This window comes from Bufo bufo, chromosome 7 (genome assembly GCF_905171765.1).
Source record: "Bufo bufo chromosome 7, aBufBuf1.1, whole genome shotgun sequence".
NCBI lineage: Eukaryota > Metazoa > Chordata > Amphibia > Anura > Bufonidae > Bufo > Bufo bufo.
The window spans coordinates 2,254,567-2,279,492 of NC_053395.1; the positions used below are offsets into that span (position 1 = coordinate 2,254,567).

A 24,926-nucleotide genomic window follows, 5' to 3' on the forward strand; every position below is an offset into this window, starting at 1 on the left:
ATGGACTCTTTACTGTAAGAGCGGTGAGACTATGGACTCTATACTGTAAGAGCGGTGAGACTATGAACTCTATACTGTAAGAGCGGTGAGACTATGGACTCTATACTGTAAGAGCGGTGAGACTATGGACTCTGTACTGTAAGAGCGGTGAGACTATGGACTCTTTACTGTAAGAGCGGTGAGACTATGGACTCTTTACTGTAAGAGCAGTGAGACTATGGGCTCTTTACTGTAAGAGCAGTGAGACTATGGACTCTATACTGTAAGAGCAGTGAGACTATGGACTCTATACTGTAAGAGCAGTGAGACTATGGACTCTATACTGTAAGAGCAGTGAGACTATGGACTCTATACTGTAAGAGCAGTGAGACTATGGACTCTATACTGTAAGAGCAGTGAGACTATGGACTCTATACTGTAAGAGCAGTGAGACTATGGACTCTATACTGTAAGAGCAGTGAGACTATGGACTCTTTACTGTAAGAGCAGTGAGACTATGGACTCTATACTGTAACAGCAGTGAGACTATGGACTCTGTACTGTAAGAGCAGTGAGACTATGGACTCTTTACTGTAATAGCAGTGAGACTATGGACTCTATACTGTAAGAGCAGTGAGACTATGGGCTCTTTACTGTAAGAGCAGTGAGACTATGGACTCTATACTGTAAGAGCAGTGAGACTATGGACTCTTTACAGTAAGAGCAGTGAGACTATGGACTCTATACTGTAAGAGCAGTGAGACTATGGACTCTTTACTGTAAGAGCAGTGAGACTATGGACTCTTTACTGTAACAGCAGTGAGACTATGGACTCTATACTGTAAGAGCAGTGAGACTATGGACTCTTTACTGTAAGAGCAGTGAGACTATGGACTCTATACTGTAAGAGCAGTGAGACTATGGACTCTATACTGTAAGAGCAGTGAGACTATGGACTCTGTACTGTAAGAGCAGTGAGACTATGGACTCTATACTGTAAGAGCAGTGAGACTATGGACTCTTTACTGTAAGAGCAGTGAGACTATGGACTCTATACTGTAAGAGCAGTGAGACTATGGGCTCTTTACTGTAAGAGCAGTGAGACTATGGACTCTTTACTGTAAGAGCAGTGAGACTATGGACTCTATACTGTAAGAGCAGTGAGACTATGGACTCTTTACTGTAAGAGCAGTGAGACTATGGACTCTATACTGTAAGAGCAGTGAGACTATGGACTCTTTACTGTAAGAGCAGTGAGACTATGGACTCTATACTGTAAGAGCAGTGAGACTATGGACTCTATACTGTAAGAGCAGTGAGACTATGGACTCTTTACTATAAGAGCAGTGAGACTATGGACTCTATACTGTAAGAGCGGTGAGACTATGGACTCTATACTGTAAGAGCAGTGAGACTATGGACTCTTTACTGTAAGAGCAGTGAGACTATGGACTCTATACTGTAAGAGCAGTGAGACTATGGACTCTTTACTGTAAGAGCAGTGAGACTATGGACTCTATACTGTAAGAGCAGTGAGACTATGGACTCTTTACTGTAAGAGCAGTGAGACTATGGACTCTTTACGGTAAGAGCAGTGAGACTATGGACTCTTTACGGTAAGAGCAGTGAGACTATGGAGCTCTCTGCCTGAGGAGGTGGTGATGCTGAGTTCACTATAAGAGTTCAGGAGGGGCCTGGATGTATTTCTGGAGTGTAATAATATTACAGACTATAGCTACTAGAGAGGGGTCGTTGATCCAGGGAGTTATTCTGATGCCTGATTGGAGTCGGGAAGGAATTTTTTATTCCCCTAAAGTGAGGAAAATTGGCTTCTACCTCACAGTTTTTTTTTTTGCCTTCCTCTGGATCAACTTGCAGGATAACCAGCCGAACTGGACGGACAGGGGGCTTTTTTTTTCTGACTATGTTACTATGTGCACCAACTTCTCTCTGTATCCGGATTTGGACTTCCCTGTGTTACCTGACCTCTAACTTATCTTTGTTATGACTCGCACTGACCTTGGACTGTTTGTCAGATTGCACTTACTTTTCCTGCCATCACCTTAGACCAGTGATGGGCAAACTGCGGCTCTCCAGCTGTTGTAAAACTACAACTCCCAGTATGCCCAATCTGCCTACAGCAGAGCATGATGGGATTTGTAGTTTTACAACAGCTGGAGAGCCACAGTTTGCCCATCACTGCCTTAGACCATTTGCTGGTGTGCACGTACTTTTCTGGCCCTGACCTTGGACGGTTTGTTGGATAGCAGTACAACCCTATGCTGATGAAAGGCACTGTATGGCATCCATCTGAGAAATCCTTTGAATGTATACATCATGTATAAGTTAAATGTGTGACAAAAACCTGGTATGAACACAGCTTTAGGTCAATGGCCTTGGTTCACTTAACCCTTTAACCCTGTGTGTGTATATACTGTATATATCTGTGTGTGTGTGTGTGTGTGTATACACTGCTCAAAAAAATAAAAGGGAACACTTAAACAACACAATGTAACTCCAAGTCAATCACACTTCGGTGAAATCAAACTGTCCACTTAGGAAGCAACTCTGAGTGACAATCAATTTCACATGCTGTTGTGCAAATGGGATAGACAACAGGTGGCAATTATAGGCAATTAGCAAGACCCCCCCAATAAAGGAGTGGTTCTGCAGGTGGTTACCACAGACCACTTCTCAGTTCCTATGCTTCCTGGCTGATGTTTTGGTCACTTTTGAATGCTGGCGGTGCTTTCACTCTAGTGGTAGCATGAGACGGAGTCTACAACCCACACAAGTGGCTCAGGTAGTGCAGCTTATCCAGGATGGCACATCAATGCGAGCTGTGGCAAGAAGGTTTGCTGTGTCTGTCAGCGTAGTGTCCAGAGCATGGAGGCGCTACCAGGAGACAGGCCAGTACATCAGGAGACGTGGAGGAGGCCGTAGGAGGGAAACAACCCAGCAACAGGACCGCTACCTCCGCCTTTGTGTAAGGAGGAACAGGAGGAGCACTGCCAGAGCCCTGCAAAATGACCTCCAGCAGGCCACAAATGTGCATGTGTCTGCTCAAACGGTCAGAAACAGACTCCATGAGGGTGATATGAGGGCCCGACGTCCACAGGTGGGGGTTGTGCTTACAGCCCAACACCGTGCAGGACGTTTGGCATTTGCCAGAGAATACCAAGATTGGCAAATTCGCCACTGGCGCCCTGTGCTCTTCACAGATGAAAGCAGGTTCACACTGAGCACATGTGACAGACGTGACAGAGTCTGGAGACGCCGTGGAGAACGTTCTGCTGCCTGCAACATCCTCCAGCATGACCGGTTTGGCATTGGGTCAGTAATGGTGTGGGGTGGCATTTCTTTGGAGGGCCGCACAGCCCTCCATGTGCTCGCCAGAGGTAGCCTGACTGCCATTAGGTACCGAGATGAGATCCTCAGACCCCTTGTGAGACCATATGCTGGTGCGGTTGGCCCTGGGTTCCTCCTAATGCAAGACAATGGTAGACCTCATGTGGCTGGAGTGTGTCAGCAGTTCCTGCAAGACGAAGGCATTGATGCTATGGACTGGCCCGCCCGTTCCCCAGACCTGAATCCAATTGAGCACATCTGGGACATCATGTCTCGCTCTATCCACCAACGTCACGTTGCACCACAGACTGTCCAGGAGTTGGCAGATGCTTTAGTCCAGGTCTGGGAGGAGATCCCTCAGGAGACCGTCCGCCACCTCATCAGGAGCATGCACAGGCGTTGTAGGGAGGTCATACAGGCACGCGGAGGCCACACACACTACTGAGCCTCATTTTGACTTGTTTTAAGGACATTACATCAAAGTTGGATCAGCCTGTAGTGTGTTTTTCCACTTTAATTTTGAGTGTGACTCCAAATCCAGACCTCCATGGGTTGAAAATTTGATTTCCATTTTTTTATTTTTGTGTGATTTTGTTGTCAGCGCATTCAACTATATAAAGAACAAAGTATTTCAGAAGAATATTTAATTAACTCAGATCTAGGATGTGTTATTTTTGTGTTCCCTTTATTTTTTTGAGCAGTGTATATATATATATGTGTGTGTATATATCTATCTGTGTGTATACTGTATCTGTGTATATATCTGTGTGTATAGTGTATATCTATCTGTGTGTATACTGTATATATCTATCTGTGTGTATACTGTATCTGTGTATATATCTGTGTGTATACTGTATATATCTGTGTGTATACTGTATATATCTGTGTGTATACTGTATATATCTGTGTGTATACTGTATATATCTGTGTGTATACTGTATATATCTGTGTGTATACTGTATATATCTGTGTGTATACTGTATCTGTGTATATATCTGTGTGTATACTGTAGGTGTATCTGTCACCATCTGCTTCTTCTGTATATAGGAGATATCTGATAGGAGTAGTAGTGTATAGATGAAGAATTAGAGCACTACTACTCCTATCCAGATATTTGGACGCTGATTGACGATCTCTCCTCATTATGTAGATAATTCGCTGCGGAGCCGCTCAGGGGGCGATCAGGTGTCCACAGTCATTTAACCCTTTAAATCTCACCGCGCTGATGCCCGTCTGGGCCCCTCGTCTCGATTTTCCGGCCCCTTTGCGCTAATTTCCCCTCAGCAAATTATCACCGGGAAATCAGAGAATACAACTGACATAAAGAAGAACCAACTTCACCTTCGTATCATCCTCCAAACATCACAAACCTCCCCAGTATAAACCTCTCCGGTCTCCCCAGTATAAACCTCTCCGGTAGCCCCAGTATAAACCTCTCCAGTCTCCCCAGTATAAACCTCTCCGGTAGCCCCAGTATAAACCTCTCCGGTAGCCCCAGTATAAACCTCTCCAGTCTCCCCAGTATAAACCTCTCCAGTCTCCCCAGTATAAACCTCTCCAGTCTCCCCAGTATTAACCTCTCCAGTCTCCCCAGTATAAACCTCTCCAGTCTCCCAGTATAAACCTCTCCAGTCTCCCCAGTATAAACCTCTCCAGTCTCCCAGTATAAACCTCTCCAGTCTCCCAGTATAAACCTCTCCAGTCTCCCCAGTATAAACCTCTCCAGTCTCCCCAGTATAAACCTCTCCAGTCTCCCCAGTATAAACCTCTCCAGTCTCCCCAGTATAAACATCTCCAGTCTCCCCAGTATAAACCTCTCCAGTCTCCCCAGTATAAACCTCTCCAGTCTCCCCAGTATAAACCTCTCCAGTCTCCCCAGTATAAACCTCTCCAGTCTCCCCAGTATAAACCTCTCCAGTCTCCCCAGTATAAACATCTCCAGTCTCCCCAGTATAAACATCTCCAGTCTCCCCAGTATTAACCTCTCCAGTCTCCCCAGTATAAACCTCTCCAGTCTCCCAGTATAAACCTCTCCAGTCTCCCCAGTATAAACCTCTCCACGTGTCCTCACCATGGTTCTCTGGTTGCCCCCAGGACTGGCTGACGCGGTATGGCTACCTACCTCCCCCGGACCCCTACTCTGCGCAGCAGCAGACGCTGGACGGACTGAGGGACGCGGTGAAGACCATGCAGAGATTTGCCGGCCTGAGGCCGACTGGGATTCTGGGTAATGAGTGATGTCCTTACGCTGCTTGTCCCCTCAGACCCCAGGTCCTCTTGTCTCATCCTGATCTCGCTCTCCGCTGCAGATGACGACACCATCGCCATGATGCACAAGCCTCGCTGCTCTCTTCCTGACATCATCTTGGCTTCTGGGTATCAGAGACACCGGAGAAAGCGATACGCTGTGAGTGGGTCCGTGTGGCAGAAGAGCCACTTGACCTGGAGGTATGAGGCACTAAGGAGGCAGGCGGTAATGGCTCAGACACATCCTCTGGGGCGGGACTCTGACAACTATACATGATAACTGACTGATTAGATTTCCTCATCCCACTTTGTCAGCTCTGAGAATGGGGGATGTGTAGGTAACCCAGCAGAGCCGGGGTAATGGTCCTGCTGGTCCCCTCATTCCCAGTGTGATACCGGGGACGATATTTATGGGGTTTTCTAGAGGCCGTCTCTTCATGGGGTGGTCACTGGGAATCTTCTCTTCCAGGGTGGACAGTTTTCCAGTTTCTCTCTCCCAAGAAACCACAAGACAACTGATTGGGAGCGCCCTGTACACGTGGAGCCGGGAGAGCAACCTCCACTTCGAAGAGACCAGGGCTGGAGGGGCCGATATCCGGGTCAGCTTCGTGCAGGGGTCCCACGATGACGGCTACCCATTCGATGGTCCCGGAGGGACTCTGGGCCATGCTTTCTTTCCTGGTGTAGGTTCCAGTGCTGGAGCCACTCATATGGACGCTGATGAGTCGTGGACATATAATGGTAAGATGTGGCAGGAGGAGAGGACCATCCGGCGGCCGCACCGCCTCCCCTTTTCTGATGCAATTCCTTCTTGCACATCTTCCTGTGTCTTTACTAAGAAATAAGAGAAGTTGCTGTAGGAAGGAAGAGCTTGCGTGCCATGTGTGTGGGGGGTTGTTGTGCCATGTCGGGGGAGGGGGCAGTGATTGCACATGTAGCATTCAGATTTCACAGTGCTGGCGAATGGCTGATGACACCGATCGCATGCATGACACATGTAGTAACCATGATCCCGTGAGCTTTGCATGTTCACCCATGTCCGCTCCATCATGCACTCACACGGCTTCGTCTGTTGTAGTGGCCGAGGGGACGGATCTGTTTGCAGTGGCCGTGCACGAGTTTGGACATTCTCTGGGGTTGTCCCATTCATCTGCAGAGAATTCCATTATGAAGCCGTACTACCAAGGAACGGTGGGTGAGCACCGGAGATACAGGCTCCCCCCCGACGACGTGCAGGGGATCCAGGCATTGTACGGTGAGGACCGACCCCACCGCTGGGCGCCGCTCTCCATTCTGACACACACATGACTTCATTCTCTTCTGCAGGGAAAAGAAGTGCGCACCCAGGAGCTGACGCTCCTCCTGCGCCAACCCAGCGCTACATTCCACCCCGAGGACCTACATACCGGTAAGAGCTTGCGTCCTGTAGAAGACCCTTCTGTAGAGTAGCCCCAGTGTGACCAGATACAGCATACCGCCATCTGAGCACAGGTCCAAGAACCTGATGGGAACCTCTCCTTCACTGCTAGCCTGGTGCCCAGCACTGACCACATGGGCTGCGGGCCCGACGGCCAGGCATCAGCTGGGGTGATGTTTGACCAATAAAGCAGATTGTCTTTGATCCAGGGTGTACGTCAGTTCAGGAATCTGAGTGCAGCCATTGCAGTCCCTGATCTACCTTAATTACGGCCCCCACTAGGTACCTCCTGGGGTCCCTCTGTCCGCGCCTCCAGCACACTAGGCCATGCCATGTATCTGTGTAGTTTCTATAACATGTCTACAATGTCTTCTGCCAGGCCCCGTCTCCCGTTCCCGGACCGCTGCTCCACCCATTTCGATGCTGTGGCCAACATTCGAGGAGAAGTTTTCTTCTTTAAGAGTAAGTGTGACTTTGTTTGATGCTTCCAAGGAGGATGGTCGTCCACGCTGACCAACATTCATCATTTATGCCGACACAGGTCGGTACTTCTGGCGGGTACAAGCTACGAGGCAGCTGGTCTCCCTAAACCCCGCTCATCTGGGGAACTTCTGGCTGGGGCTGCCTCCTGATCTGACCAGGGTGGATGCGGTCTATGAAAGAGCCAACGACAGCAAGATCGTGTTCATTGCAGGTGAGAGGCTAACCTCCGAGTCTGGAGGCTTGATGGTTCCTAGAAACGTAGGGTAGATAGCCGGCTGCTAGGTACTGCTGCCCCCTTGTTGGATTGGGAAAAGACCACTACACAAGTGTAGGCAGATCATCTGGATGGTACATAGCAGCCGGTGGGATCTGGACATGAAGACCTGGGGACCAAAGGTGCCACAGGAGAACAACAAGCCCGTGTCCTCAGAAAATGACCTGCGCTTTAAAGAATTATTGATATTTTTAATTTTCCATGTCACTATCTATATTCAAACAAAAGACATAAAATCCTGCAAGAATAATAGTTGGCGTCACTTTACTGCAGTTATCTGCCATTCTAATCCTGCCTGTAATGATATCACCTCTGTGTACAGATAAGACAGGACCCAGCATTCACAATAGCAGATTGTCAGAGCTTATCTACTCCACCTCACTGCACAATGACCTCTGCACAGAGCCCAGAAAACTCTCCCTTAGAAGTCACTGAGGTCCCCTCCTGACCATTGTGTCTATGGCCCATGGGGCTGTCATAAAGCAATTTTCTTAATACTTTCTAGATGCTGTCAATACAGCTCAGACAAGATGGCCGCCCCCATAATCATGTATCATGTTCAAGATGGCCGCCCCCATAATCATGTTCCAGATGGCCGCCCCCATAATCATGTTCCAGATGGCCGCCCCCATAATCATGTTCCAGATGGCCGCCCCCATAATCATGTTCCAGATGGCCGCCCCCATAATCATGTTCCAGATTGCCGCCCCTATAATCATGTTCCAGATGGCCGCCCCCATAATCATGTTCCAGATGGCCGCCCCCATAATCATGTTCCAGATGGCCGCCCCCATAATCATGTTCCAGATTGCCGCCCCCATAATCATGTTCCAGATGGCCGCCCCCATAATCATGTTCCAGATGGCCGCCCCCATAATCATGTTCCAGATGGCCGCCCCCATAATCATGTTCCAGATGGCCGCCCCCATAATCATGTTCCAGATGGCCGCCCCCATAATCATGTTCCAGATGGCCGCCCCCATAATCATGTTCCAGATGGCCGCCCCCATAATCATGTTCCAGATGGCCGCCCCCATAATCATGTTCCAGATGGCCGCCCCCATAATCATGTTCCAGATGGCCGCCCCCATAATCATGTTCCAGATGGCCGCCCCCATAATCATGTTCCAGATGGCCGCCCCCATAATCATGTTCCAGATGGCCGCCCCCATAATCATGTTCCAGATGGCCGCCCCCATAATCATGTTCCAGATGGCCGCCCCCATAATCATGTTCAAGATGGCCGCCCCCATAATCATGTTCAAGATGGCCGCCCCCATAATCATGTTCAAGATGGCCGCCCCCATAATCATGTTCAAGATGGCCGCCCCCATAATCATGTTCCAGATGGCCGCCCCCATAATCATGTTCCAGATGGCCGCCCCCATAATCATGTTCCAGATTGCCGCCCCCATAATCATGTTCCAGATGGCCGCCCCAATATTCATGTTCAGTAAATAGAATTAAAAAAAACTACAATCAGAAAATAAAAACTGATTAGAAAAAGGAGATGTGCCGCTATCTGGTTGTAACTGGCAGATAACATTTTGGTGACACATTTCAGTTCATCTGTCGACATTGTGGAACCAGTAAAGCAGGATGAGCGCTGAGGTCCTTGTTCTTCTCCTGTGGCACCTTTTGGTCCCCTGGTATTTATCTGTACACAGGCCCAGAATCCATCCAGACTGGCCGCTGCCACCTATCGGTCACTTCTTCTATGGGAGTTTATCGTCTGCAAACTCTGGGTTGGATTCTGTGTCCTGGGGAAACTCTTTATTCTCGTCAAGGAAAAAATAATCAAAGGGTAGTTGTAGAGTCAAAATGGCTATCACTGAAACCAACTACCTAAAACATAACTTTTATAAAAAATCGTTAAATCAAGGTCCCTGACAGGGGGACCAATATAGACATGGACAAAGAAGAGCAACTGAGGACCAGGCAGAGGGAGTGAGGGCCAACACGTATGGGTTCCTAATGTCTGACACTATCCTCAGCCCAGAGGTAGGAGCACTCTGTCCGCGTGCCTCGACTGCCTGTCCTTATAACGCCCTTGCTAAAGGTATATTAACCCATATGGATGTCTGATTACTAAATGAAATACACATACAAAACTTGAATCACAACACTTGTCCTGACACGTTTCCCCTTATAATTCTAAAGGTTTGTCAGGGGACACAAGTATAGAAATATGTGTCACAGATACAAAACCAAAAAACTGGAGAGCCTCAAGTCCTGGGGAAACTCCTCTGAATGGCCGGGCCTCACCAGTAGGATTGACGAGCCTGGACTGGCAGTGATTCTCAGGATCTGCAGCACCTGAATTCATGTGTGGGAATGGATCCTAGGAGGGAGAGATCTGCGGGAATGGATCCTAGGAGGGAGAGATCTGCGGGAATGGATCCTAGGAGGGAGAGATCTGCGGGAATGGATCCTAGGAGGGAGCAAACTGCCAATGACTGAAGTGGGGACAAGTAAACTTCTCAAGATGGTCCTTATGCTGAAACTCATGTACAGTACAGACCAAAAGTTTGGACACACCTTCTCATTCAAAGAGTTTTCTTTATTTTCATGACTATGAAGGCATCAAAACTATGAATTAACACATGTGGAATTATATACATAACAAACAAGTGTGAAACAACTGAAAATATGTCATATTCTAGGTTCTTCAAAGTAGCCACCTTTTGCTTTGATTACTGCTTTGCACACTCTTGGCATTCTCTTGATGAGCTTCAAGAGGTAGTCCCCTGAAATGGTCTTCCAACAGTCTTGAAGGAGTTCCCAGAGATGCTTAGCACTTGTTGGCCCTTTTGCCTTCACTCTGCGGTCCAGCTCACCCCAAACCATCTCGATTGGGTTCAGGTCCGGTGACTGTGGAGGCCAGGTCATCTGGCGCAGCACCCCATCACTCTCCTTCATGGTCAAATAGCCTATACTTTTAAAGTTTTCCCAATTTTTCGGCTGACTGACTGACCTTCATTTCTTAAAGTAATGATGGCCACTCGTTTTTCTTTACTTAGCTGCTTTTTTCTTGCCATAATGCAAATTCTAACAGTCTATTCAGTAGGACTATCAGCTGTGTATCCACCTGACTTCTCCTCAACGCCACTGATGGTCCCAACCCCATTTATAAGGCAAGAAATCCCACTTATTAAACCTGACAGGGCACACCTGTGAAGTGAAAACCATTTCAGGGGACTACCTCTTGAAGCTCATCAAGAGAATGCCAAGAGTGTGCAAAGCAGTAATCAAAGCAAAAGGTGGCTACTTTGAAGAACCTAGAATATGACATATTTTCAGTTGTTTCACACTTGTTTGTTATGTATATAATTCCACATGTGTTACTTCATAGTTTTGATGCCTTCATAGTCGTGAAAATAAAGAAAACTCTTTGAATGAGAAGGTGTGTCCAAACTTTTGGTCTGTACTGTACATCCTACACAACTCCCCGGTGTGGATCCCCAGAGGAATGTTAAGATTCAGGGCTCCGGCTAGGATAGAATTGGAGACTGTCCAGAAAGGAAAGGATTCCCTAACCTCTGGTCATATTTTATGGCTTCCCAAATACAACACTTAAAGGGGCGGTGGCAGGTTCCTGGTGTGAACTCCTCGGCGAAACTAGTAGCTGATATCGAACGGCAAAAGGCTCCTATTGCCTTATTGGAGACCAGTGGCTTAATTGCCTCCATCTCCAGACTACATACAATGGCTTTGTTTTATTTGTTGATTTTATTGCCATTGTTTACTGTGACCTGGTCGGCCTCTGACGCACACAGGTGAGCGCCGGCTTACGCGCTACCTGGCTGGCGCAGGGCAGGTCACAGTCTGAATCTCTTTAAGAGCAGGGGATTCAGTTCACCTGATTACGGGCCAGACGAAGCACTGAGGTGCGAAACGGCCGTCGCCTTATTCAGCCGGAGCATTTGTTGGATGGTGTCCGCTCTCTACCAGAAAATGGGTGAGTGCCGTCCATTTATCTATCAGTTTTGCAATGTTATTGGAGCTGTAACGGCCTGGTTCCATGTGGGACAGAGCACCGCCGCCAGCGCTTAAAGCAGCAATGCACCTGCCCAGGACCCCGGCTGACGTGTGCCGCTAATAGCAGTGTCCAGGGGTTTCGTGGATTTGCAGGGCCACTCCAAGTCCTTCTCTACAACCACAATTGAATATTCAGGACTTTGCTAACCTGTTGTTTGTCTGCAAGAGTAGAGCATGCAGTATCAACCCCGCAGCATGGAAGTCCCCACAGAGGAGGAAAGCGCAGGGCTGTCTGCAGGTAGAGCAGGAGCGGACACATACTTCATTGAATGCAACCAGAAAGATGCTGTGGCAATAATGAGTACTAAGACACTAAAAACAAAAGTGTCGCAACTTGCCGAGAGAGAAGTCCGCCTATACTGGACCATCAGCTCCCTCAGATCGTACCAAGAAAGCGGGTCCCTGGAGGGCTCAGGATTTACAAAGAAATGTCACCGTTCCAAGACGATGTGGATTTTGCCCAGGAATGGCAACAGATGCACCTGGATTTCTCTTTGAAGATACAGGATACAGTATTAAAAAGAAATGAGAGAGTATCTGAGCTTACAATCGGGACTGGGAAAAGCTAAAACTGAGCTCTCTACCCGCCTCACAGAGAAGCAGTACAACGCCTTCGAGAAACGCCTGGAAATGAAATTGATCGGCACAGAGTGACACGAAAGAAAAGAGACAAGTTCCTTCGCGATAAACAAGATTTCGATGGAGACAAGGTCTTTAATTGGAACCCCAAGAACCGCCCCAAAAAACGCAGGCAACCACGTAAAAAGAGTGACTATTGGAGCACAGATTCGGACTCGAGTCCCTCAGATGATATGTCGGTGCAGGGCCAAGCAGAAACAAGTGGCAGTCAGACCGGTCAGTCCCCTTCGGGAAGCACACACGAAGGGAGAGGAGCAAGGGGAAAAATGCACAAAAAGCAGGGATACAAAAGAAAACGGGTGTCCTGGAGGCGTTAGTTACTCAAGTGTCCCCACAATATTCCCCCAACCTGGTGATAAACCTGACCGGCTCCGTGCTACCACCAGACTGTATGAGGGTCCTCAACAGGGGGCTCAACTACAGCCTGGTGGAGCAGTTTGACCCGGTCGGGTTTGAGATAGATCTGTATAAAGCAGTCAGAAAACGGACTTTGAATAAATTATTCAATAGAATTCCACACATTAGAAGGGAAGACAGGGAGGGCGAATTGCCAGCGCGCATAGGTCCTTTGTGGTTTAGCACCACGGCTCATTCTGATTCAACGGAGAAAGCTTGTTTGGAGTGGATGACAGGTTCATCATTGGACACCCCCACCCCACAAGTGGTGGGTGAGGGGGAGGTTTTTCAGGGAGGTGTTAAGTCCACATTTAACCCCCCCTTGTCAATTGAACTACCAGCAGACATTTTTCAACAAAAAGTCCTAGAAGGGGTGAAGGCTTTAGTATACCCCGAGGTCACCAGAAATCTGGATGTTGGAGAAGAAAAGACCCTCAAGTGGCTGCAAGCGCGTGACGATATGGTCATAAAACCAGCAGACAAGGGGGCAATGTGATCCTGATGACAAGAGGTGATTATGTGACAGAGGCACACAGGCAGTCACACAACAACGAGGCATATGAAAGGTTGTCGTCAGACCCCACTTACCAGATACAGAATCTGCTATGGAGGTTACTCCACAAACACTGTGAGCACAATGTCCTATTACAGAAGGCGGCAGAGAAATTGCTACCACTTTTCCCATCCAAGCCATCATGGTACTTTGTACCGAAGGTCCATAAGTCACTGACCCAGCCCCCAGGCAGACCCATTGTGTCTGCAGTTGGGTCAGTGACAGAACCATTATCGCGCTTCTTAGACCCATGTTGAGCAGGGTGCCTTCATACCTCAAGGACACTTCAGACCTACTCCAGGCAATAAGACCCCTACACTGGCAGGACAGCTACAGTCTGGGGTCCCTTGACGTGGAGAGCCTGTACACGTGCATCCCCCAAGATGAAGGCATTGAGGTAGTCATGGATATTATAACCAGCACAGGAAAGAGTGAGAAGTTCTCCAGCTTCGTTCGTGATGCCCTGGGGCTTATCCTCAAACAATGCCTTCAGATTTGGGGATGCGTGGTACAGGCAGAAGTTCGGCACTGCCATGGGCACACCAGTCTCATGCACCTTCGCGAATCTCTATCTAGCTAAACTCGAGGACAGATATGTATATATGCTCTCCAATCCCTACCTTCCCTTCATACATACATACTTGAGGTACATCGATGATGTCCTCATAGTATGGACAGGGACAGAGGCCCAATTCATTCGCTTTATGCAGCATCTTAACACAGTTATTGTTCACACATAAATTCGGAGGCGATCGTCTAGAATTTTTGGACGTGGAGATCTCGGTGAGGGATGGCGAGTTGGTGACCGAGGGGTATCGTTGCCCTACTCGAGTTACCATGCCCCCAGTGTAAATAAAGCAGTGCCCTATGGCCAGTTTGTCCGCCTCAGTCGCATAAACAAGCTTGAGACTGATTACAATCGACAAGCTATGGAATGAAAGAACTCCTGGCCAGAGGGACCCGGGATCTCTTTCAAGTATGGACCCATGGCCTCCCAGATCAGGAGGGCCATTCAGGACAATTGGTCCATACTTGAACGAGACGAGTCTAAGAGATTAAACATGTGACACCCATTATAGCATTCAGGAGATGCCACACACTGAAGGACAGATTAGTCCGCAGCAGGTTCCAAGAAAAGAAACCTATGACCTGGTTGGAAAACTGGGGACCTAAAGGTAACCGCAGGTGCGGACATTGCTCGTGTTGTAGGTTAAACCCCCAATGGAACACGCTTAGGTTTGGAGGAATTGAACATAGGGTAAATACTTTTACAGGTGATGAGTGTAAGTTTGTGGTCTACCTCACTAAGTGCGTCTGTGGAAGGTTCTATAACGGCAAGACGATCAGGACCCTCCAGGAAAGAATTGGGGAACACATTCATTCACTTACCACAGGCAAGGGCTGCATGCGACTGATAGAACATGTGAGGGATGAACACGCAGGACATGTAACATATATAAAAGGTCTCCGTCCTGTCCTCCCTTTCTCTTCTCTCAGTTTCACTGGTATAGAAGTGGTACGGAGTCCACCACAAGGGGAGACGGACATAGGGACCTCTGTAGGCGAGAAAGCAAATGGATCCTGCAGGCAGGTGCAATGGTCCCTCTGGGCCTCAATGATAACATCCATATGGGGGTATTCTTATAACAGCCCCGGTCAGGAATAGGCCATAGTCACAATTATGTTGTTTATGGTCCTGTTTTATTTGATTTTATTGCCATTGTTTACTGTGACCTGGTCGGCCTCTGACGCACACAGGTGAGCGCCGGCTTACGCGCTACCTGGCTGGCGCAGGTCACAGTCTGAATCTCTTTTTAAGAGCAGGGGATTCAGTTCACCTGATTACGGGCCAGACGAAGCACTGAGGTGCGAAACGGCCGTCGCCTTATTCAGCCGGAGCATTTGTTGGATGGTGTCCGCTCTCTACCAGAAAATGGGTGAGTGCCGTCCATTTATCTATCAGTTTTGCAATGTTATTGGAGCTGTAACGGCCTGGTTCCATGTGGGACAGAGCACCGCCGCCAGCGCTTAAAGCAGCAATGCACCTGCCCAGGACCCCGGCTGACGTGTGCCGCTAATAGCAGTGTCCAGGGGTTTAGTGGATTTGCAGGGCCACTCCAAGTCCTTCTCTACAACCACAACCCTGCGAAGGGCTTTACGCAAGTGACTCCTCTGGGGCGGAATCCTAATCTACCCGGGATATTTCACCTGGAAGGGTTTTCTCCATGGAAAGAGAAGGGGATACTGTCCTTACGCCGGATTCAGAAGGGCGGGTGTTTAAATTCTTGCGTCCTGCCTTCCAGGTTCAGGGAGGACCCTGTTATATGGAAGATATTTACCCCAGGCTCATAAAGGGTCTTACTTCTTTGATATACTTCGTCTACTCCGTGTCTCCATGGGGGACGAGGAGAAGTGCTTGGTCGATGTAGGTCTCATTTTAGTGGATGGATGGAATGAAGTGTTAGCTCTAATGCTATACTGGTCAGTTAGTGAAGCACATCGTACGTCACAACTGCTAGTCATTCATCGAGTATATAGAACACGGTCCTTCCCATATCGTACGGGCGTTCCTGGCCGCCATTCTGCATGTGACATGGCAATGTCCACGTTTATCTGGTTTTTGGAAAGGGGTTCTGAATATTATTTGGGATATTTATCAGATCCCTTTGATCCTTAAACTTGCGTTTGGGAGTCTTGGGCTCATGTGTCCGGGACCCTGCTATAAATCTGAGCATACGGCGTCTATTATTTCAGGCCTGTAAATTGATTGTGCGACGCTGGATCCGCCTTCCACTGCGGAGTTTAATTGAATTCAGAAGGGAAAATGTCTCCTTCCATTTGAAGCCCTGTGGGATAAGTAACTCGCCATCACTGTCCTGCTGAGGAGATACGGCTTCCCCGCCCGTACGTACATTTCACATATGGAGGCCCGGGTACTTCTTACACATGGGTAGCGTAACTTACTTTGGTACGGTATGTCCCGGACACACTGGATCCATTCCTGGTGAGATGTGAGAGTGCTTTCCTCTCGGCTGTCTCTCTGCTGGGGAGGAGGGGGGGGTTCTTCTTTCTTTCCGTTTTTTCTTTTCTATTGCGGGATGTTGCTTTATCCCCAATGTTTTATTTTTTAATTAAACATGTTCAATAAAAAAGTATCTGATATAAAAAAATAATAATTGTAGGAAGCAACGTTGGGTGAAATCCTAACCTTTATTGTGCACACAGGACTGTGTGGCAGGTCTCGACTTCACGACCACTAATATGCAGCAGAGGGTTCCTGTAGTATTCCACTAGTATAATCTAATGGACCACTGATAATAACGGTAAATGAGATCTACACGTTCCGCTGATTACCCAGTGTGATCCAGAGAGACAGAACGGACAATCCGTGGTGCTCAGGATATGTGTCCAAGGCCACATACTTTCAGATCACAAATGTGTCTGGAAGGTCCCAGTTTTCGAGCACTTCCTTCTAAGTCTCAGGTACTGTCCTTTAGAGTAAGGGTGGGCACTCTGCCATCTTCGTGGACTGTAGGTGGTTGTCCTTCTAAACACCTCTCCATTGGGACCACACTGTATTGGTTCATTCAGGAAAACAACTTTCGGTTCCTGGATTTTGCAGGTGAAATCTAGGCCCAGATCATTATTGTGGACCTCGTGTTTTGAACCAGACCATGATATAAACTTGTCGTGTGTTAGTACACCAAGGGCTCTTTTGGTCCGAGAGGATGATTTGGGCCTCCTACCAGCCCAGGAAGAGATTGGCGTATGTGGGTGCACACGTGCTGGCCGTCGCCACAATACCAAGCTGGTGGTAGAGCCCATTAAACAAAATTTCTTGTGAGGTTAAATTTAGTTCACATAATGAGTTGATGGATAATATACTGAAGATTGGACTTCATCCCTGCATTGTTCAGTGGATCCGCGGTCGGCAGTTGGATAGATAGGTGGTTGTGAATGGGGTATATTCTGAGAAGAGACAAGTCACAAGCAGTGTTCCTCAAGGATCTGTCCTGGAGAGGTGGCATTGGAGAAGACTTAGTAGGTAAGGTTTTTCTGTTTGTGTAACAGGGCAGATATTCCTGGAGGGGTTTGTGACATAGAAGACGATTTAGAGTCTCTGGATCAATGATCCAAACAAAGGAAATTGCAGTTCAATGTGTCCACATGTAAAATAATGCACATTGCATTGGCAGTTCTGTGTTAGTGAGGACTTCAGAAGAGCAGGGTCGGGGGGTCCTGATATAAGACAGCTTCAAAATGAGTGAACAGGGAGCAGAGAAAGCAAGTAGGATGCTTGGCTGTACATCCCAAGGTATAATCAGTAGAAAGAGAGGGATTGTGATCGATCCTGCTGTAGAACACTAGTCAGACCACTTCTGGAGACCCCATCTACAAAAAGACATAGAAGGGGTGCAGAAACAGGCTACAAAAATGGTGGAGGGTCTGAAGCATAAAACATATCAGGAGAGAGTTAAAGGACTTAAATCTGTATAGAAAGTAGTTAAAGGGAGGACACGACGGAGACCTTTATATATGTTACATGAGAGAAAGGGAGGACACGACGGAGACCTTTATATATGTTACATGAGAGAAAGGGAGGACACGACGGAGACCTTTATATATGTTACATGAGAGAAAGGGAGGACACGACGGAGACCTTTATATATGTTACATGAGAGAAAGGGAGGACACGACGGAGACCTTTATATATGTTACATGAGAGAAAGGGAGGACACGACGGAGACCTTTATATATGTTACATGAGAGAAGAGGAGAAAGGGAGGACAGGACGGAGACCTTTATATATGTTACATGAGAGAAGAAGAGAAAGGGAGGACAGGACGGGGACCTTTATATATGTTACATGAGAGAAGAGGAGAAAGGGAGGACAGGACGGAGACCTTTATATATGTTACATAAGAGAAGAAGAGAAAGGGAGGACAGGACGGAGACCTTTATATATATTACATGAGCGAAGGGGAGGACCCGACGGAGACCTTTATATATGTTACATGAGAGAAGAGAAAGGGAGGACACGACGGAAACCTTTATATACGTTACATGAGAGAAGAAGAGAAAGGGAGGACACGACGGAGACCTTTATATACGTTATATGAGAGAAGAGAAAGGGAGGACACGACGGAGACCTTTATATATGTTACATGAGAGAAGAAGAGAAAGGGAGGACACGACGGAGACCTTTATATATGTTACATAAGAGAAGAGGAGAAAGGGAGGACAGGACGGAGACCTTTATATATATTACATGAGCGAAGAGGAGAAGGGGAGAAGGGGAGGACCCGACGGAGACCTTTATATATGTTACATGAGAGAAGAGAAAGGGAGGACACGACGGAAACCTTTATATATGTTACATGAGAGAAGAAGAGAAAGGGAGGACACGACGGAGACCTTTATATACGTTATATGAGAGAAGAGAAAGGGAGGACACGACGGAGACCTTTATATATGTTACATGAGAGAAGAAGAGAAAGGGAGGACACGACGGAGACCTTTATATATGTTATATGAGAGAAGAGAAAGGGAGGACACGACGGAAACCTTTATATATGTTACATGAGAGAAGAGAAAGGGAGGACACGACGGAGACCTTTATATATGTTACATGAGAGAAGAGAAAGGGAGGACACGACGGAGACCTTTATATATGTTACATGAGAGAAGAAGAGAAAGGGAGGACACGACGGAGACCTTTATATATGTTACATGAGAGAAGAAGAGAAAGGGAGGACACGACGGAGACCTTTATATATGTTACATGAGAGAAGAGAAAGGGAGGACACGACGGAAACCTTTATATATGTTACATGAGAGAAGAGAAAGGGAGGACACGACGGAGACCTTTATATATGTTACATGAGAGAAGAGAAAGGGAGGACACGACGGAGACCTTTATATATGTTACATGAGAGAAGAAGAGAAAGGGAGGACAGGACGGAGACCTTTATATATGTTACATGAGAGAAGAAGAGAAAGGGAGGACACGACGGAGACCTTTATATATGTTACATGAGAGAAGAGAAAGGGAGGACACGACGGAGACCTTTATATATGTTACATGAGAGAAGAAGAGAAAGGGAGGACAGGACGGAGACCTTTATATATGTTACATGAGAGAAGAAGAAAAAGGGGAGGACAGGACGGAGACCTTTATATATGTTACATGAGAGAAGAAGAAAAAGGGAGGACAGGACGGAGACCTTTATATATGTTACATGAGAGAAGAAGAGAGGACACGACGGAGACCTTTATATATGTTACATGAGAGAAGAAGAGAAAGGGAGGACAGGATGGAGACCTTTATATATGTTACATGAGAGAAGAGAAAGGGAGGACACGACGGAGACCTTTATATATGTTACATGAGAGAAGAGAAAGGGAGGACAGGACGGAGACCTTTATATATGTTACATGAGAGAAGAAGAGAAAGGGAGGACACGACGGAGACCTTTATATATGTTACATGAGAGAAGAAGAGAAAGGGAGGACACGACGGAGACCTTTATATATGTTACATGAGAGAAGAGAAAGGGAGGACACGACGGAGACCTTTATATATGTTACATGAGAGAAGAGGAGAAAGGGAGGACACGACGGAGACCTTTATATATGTTACATGAGAGAAGAGGAGAAAGGGAGGACACGACGGAGACCTTTATATATATATTACATGAGAGAAGAAGAGAAAGGGAGGACACGACGGAGACCTTTATATATGTTACATGTGAGAAGAAGAGAAAGGGAGGACACGACGGAGACCTTTATATATGTTACATGAGAGAAGAAGAGAAAGGGAGGACACGACGGAGACCTTTATATATATATTACATGAGAGAAGAAGAGAAAGGGAGGACACGACGGAGACCTTTATATATGTTACATGAGAGAAGAGGAGAAAGGGAGGACACGACGGAGACCTTTATATATATTACATGAGAGAAGAGAAAGGGAGGACACGACGGAGACCTTTATATATGTTACATGAGAGAAGAAGAGAAAGGGAGGACATGACGGAGACCTTTATATATGTTACATGAGAGAAGAAGAGAAAGGGAGGACACGACGGAGACCTTTATATATGTTACATGAGAGAAGAGGAGAAAGGGAGGACACGACAGAGACCTTTATATATATTACATGAGAGAAGAGAAAGGGAGGACAGGACGGAGACCTTTATATATGTTACATGAGAGAAGAAGAGAAAGGGAGGACATAATCGAAACATATGTTAAAGATTTAACCTTTTGGATACCGGAGGTTTTTTAGTTTTCATTTTTCTTCCCTATTTCTTGTGAGCCATAACTTTATTTTTCCGGTCACATAGCTGTATGAGGGCTTATTATTTGCGGGACAAGTTGTACTTTCTAATGCCACCATTAATTATGGCATAAAATGTTGTGGGAACCGGTAAAAAAAATTCCAAATGAGGTGGAATTGGAAAAAAAAAAAAACACAATCCCTCCACCGTTTTATGGGTTTTATTCCCACTGCCTTTTCTTTACAGCAAAACTGGGTCATTTTCTGGGTGAGAACGATTACAATGATACCCCATATGTATAGGTTCTTTAGGTCTGAATTGTATAAAAATAAATGTAAACTTTGAGAATTTTTTTTTTTTATATAATCACCATATTCTGACCCCCATAACTTTTTATACTTCTGTCTACTGAGCTGGTTAGGGGCTCATTTTTGCAGAACAATCTGTACTTTTAATTGATTCCATTTTGGAGTATCCTTGACTTTTTGATCACAATTAATTACATTTTTTGGGGTGCACAAAAGAAGCAATGAAAAAAAATGACAAATCGCCCATTTTGACCCTTTTTTGCCATTTTGGAATGTTTCTTTCTATTTTAAGAGTATGGGCTTTTTCGGTCGCAGTGATACCCACGATATTTATATTTATTGTTATTTATTTTTTAATTATACAGAAAGGGGGCGATTTAAACTTTTATATATTTTGTAACTTTTTTTTTTTTACAATTTTTGTGATCATTATGTGCCTTATATATGAGCTTATAAAATATTTTTGTTGGTTTATCAGGAATTTATTATTAGCTTATTTTGATTACTTTTGCTCATTTCTTATCCTGGCCTGCCATCTGGAGGCCAAAATAAGAATTGCAGCTTGAATACTGTTAGCTTACTCAGGAAGGCTACCAGTATTCAGCGCAACTACCGACGCCCGGATTGGACACACGGGGCACAGGTAGGAAGCGCAAGCTGCCAGGTCTTTGCCCATTTAGGTGAGGTGATCTCACTTGATCACGGCATCTAAAGCATTTAATTACCGCGATCGGCATTATTGCCGGTCACGATAATTAGCCGCAGGTCTCTGCTGTATGAAACGGCAGAGATCTTCCGGCTGTGACGCCCGCTGCACGTGCGAGCGGGTGTCAGGTTTACACATCTACTGTGCTGATAGCCTTAGGGTTTAATAAGGTTCAGAAGGGAAGTCTCCTCAATAAGAAGCTAAACACAAGAAGAAGGGGCACAATCTGAAATTAGCTGGGGCTAACATCAGGGCCAATGGCAGGAAATATTATTTTACAGAAAGATTGGTTGAAGCTTGGAACACACTCCCAGCAGATGGGCTGGTAAACCTGTCTGGGAGAAGCCCATCTATCCCAAGATAATAAAGGAGATAATACAAGGGCGACTAGAGGGTCCGGGGGCTTCTCCTGCTGTTACTGATAGGGGATATAGTGTGCGTCCTCCCTGCTCACCTCGCCGGCCCTTAGTGCCGTTAATTCTCTCTTTTCTTCCTCAACCTAGCGAGTGGTGGGGTTGGTGGATCAGTTCTGATCGGGTGACATACAGCGATCTCCGCGTTGCCGTGTCCATTACCACCATGTTTATCCAAGGGTTTTATTTGCTGTGTGATCCATTTGCAGATTGTGATCTCATCTAGTTGCTCAGGGCCTCTAGAGCCCCAGCTGTCGACATCTCTTCCACTAATGGGCAGTTGAGTGCTTTGTTCTCCAGAGACGTGAAGGCTCCTCTTACATCCCCTTGAGCCTTCCTTTAGTAGATCTTTGAGTGTTGTACCTGCGGTGAGGCTGCCCATGGTCCAGGCTATAGCTCCATAATGGATCTGTGTAGACTGGAATCCTTAGGCTTTCCTTTAGTCCATGGTCTCTAAGCTTTGTATCATTGACCGGGTCTTGGACACAGGAACCTGTCACAGATCAGGAATAGGACGGGTCAGTCCTGACTCTCCAGATAACACTGGGTAATCAGCGAAATGTGTAGATCTCCGAGTGGCGGCTGACGCATTCAATTCATTAAATTATACTAGTGAAATACTACATGAGAGCTCAGCTGTATATTAGTGGTCCTGATAACCGGCCATGCAAACAGTGCTGTGCAACATTGGATAGGGTGGTCCTCCTCAGGGTGGATGCTCCGCTGTTGCCTGTGACAGGGCAGAGCATACAGAGATTGGATACCCATCCAGAATAGGGCTAGATGCAGACCCCAAAGAACCAGATCCATACCGGACCTAATCCAGATAAATCTTCACATGAGCACACTAAGTTATGATTTAACCCACATCTCCCTCCTGGGACAGATTCCCCCACACACACACACATCTCCCTCTTGGGACAGATTTACACACACACACACACACACACACACACACACACACACACACACATCTGCCTCCTAGGACAGATTCCCACAAACACACATCTCTCTCCTAGGACAGATTCCCGCACACACACACCTCCCTCCTGGGACCGATTCCCGCACACACATCTCCCTCCTGGGACCGATTCCCGCACACACATCTCCCTCCTAGGACAGATTCCCGCACACACACATCTCCCTCCTAGGACAGATTCCCGTACACACACATCTCCCTCCTAGGACAGATTCCCGCACACACACACATCTCCCTACTAGGACAGATTCCCCCACACACACACACATCTCCCTCCTGGGACCGATTCCCGTACACACACACCTCTCCCTACTAGGACAGATTCCCGCACACACACCTCCCTCCTAGGACAGATTCCCACACACACACACACACATCCCCCTCCTAGGACAGATTCCCATACGTACACACACACACACACATCTCCCTACTAGGACAGATTCCCACACACACACATCTCCCTCCTAGGACAGATTCCCGTACACACACACACACATCTCCCTCCTAGGACAGATTTCCGTACACACACACCTCTCCCTCCTAGGACAGATTCCCGCACACACACCTCTCCCTACTAGGACAGATTCCCGCACACACACCTCTCCCTACTAGGACAGATTCCCGCACACACACATCTCCCTCCTAGGACAGATTCCCGCACACACACACATCTCCCTCCTAGGACAGATTCCCGCACACACACACATCTCCCTCCTAGGACAGATTCCCGCACACACATATCTCCCTCCTAGGACAGATTCCCGCACACACACCTCTCCCTACTAGGACAGATTCCCACACACACACCTCCCTCCTGGGACCGATTCCCGCACACACATCTCCCTCCTGGGACCGATTCCCCGCACACACATCTCCCTCCTAGGACAGATTCCCACACACACACACACATCCCCCTCCTAGGACAGATTCCCATACGTACACACACACACATCTCCCTCCTAGGACAGATTCCCACACACACACATCTCCCTCCTAGGACAGATTCCCGTACACACACACACATCTCCCTCCTAGGACAGATTTCCGTACACACACACCTCTCCCTCCTAGGACAGATTCCCGCACACACACCTCTCCCTACTAGGACAGATTCCCGCACACACCCCTCTCCCTACTAGGACAGATTCCCGCACACACACATCTCCCTCCTAGGACAGATTCCCGCACACACACACATCTCCCTCCTAGGACAGATTCCCGCACACACACACATCTCCCTCCTAGGACAGATTCCCGCACACACACATCTCCCTCCTAGGACAGATTCCCGCACACACACATCTCCCTCCTAGGACAGATTCCCGCACACACACATCTCCCTCCTAGGACAGATTCCCGCACACACACATCTCCCTCCTAGGACAGATTCCCGCACACACACCTCTCCCTACTAGGACAGATTCCCACACACACACCTCCCTCCTGGGACCGATTCCCGCACACACATCTCCCTCCTGGGACCGATTCCCCGCACACACATCTCCCTCCTAGGACAGATTCCCGTACACACACATCTCCCTCCTAGGACAGATTCCCATACACACACACACACACACACACACACACACACACACACACACACACACATCTCCCTCCTGGGACCGATTCCCGCACACACATCTCCCTCCTGGGACCGATTCCCGCACACACATCTCCCTCCTGGGACCGATTCCCGTACACACACACACATCTCCCTCCTGGGACCGATTCCCGTACACACACACCTCTCCCTACTAGGACAGATTCCCGCACACACACCTCCCTCCTAGGACAGATTCCCACACACACACACACACACACATCCCCCTCCTAGGACAGATTCCCATACGTACACACACACACA

The 24,926-nt window shown here is 47.4% G+C and overlaps 1 protein-coding gene across 1 annotated transcript in view; it reads left to right on the forward strand.

The window, feature by feature from the left end:
- MMP25 (matrix metallopeptidase 25) overlaps window positions 1-24,926 on the forward strand; it is a 50,489-nt gene that overhangs the window by 17,194 nt on the left and 8,369 nt on the right. The window contains exons 2-8 of the mRNA XM_040441077.1: window positions 5,422-5,554; window positions 5,637-5,775; window positions 6,044-6,315; window positions 6,653-6,829; window positions 6,901-6,982; window positions 7,371-7,453; window positions 7,533-7,685. Of these exons, the coding sequence (XP_040297011.1) occupies window positions 5,422-5,554; window positions 5,637-5,775; window positions 6,044-6,315; window positions 6,653-6,829; window positions 6,901-6,982; window positions 7,371-7,453; window positions 7,533-7,685 (1,039 nt within the window). The remainder of the gene's footprint in view (window positions 1-5,421; window positions 5,555-5,636; window positions 5,776-6,043; window positions 6,316-6,652; window positions 6,830-6,900; window positions 6,983-7,370; window positions 7,454-7,532; window positions 7,686-24,926) is intronic.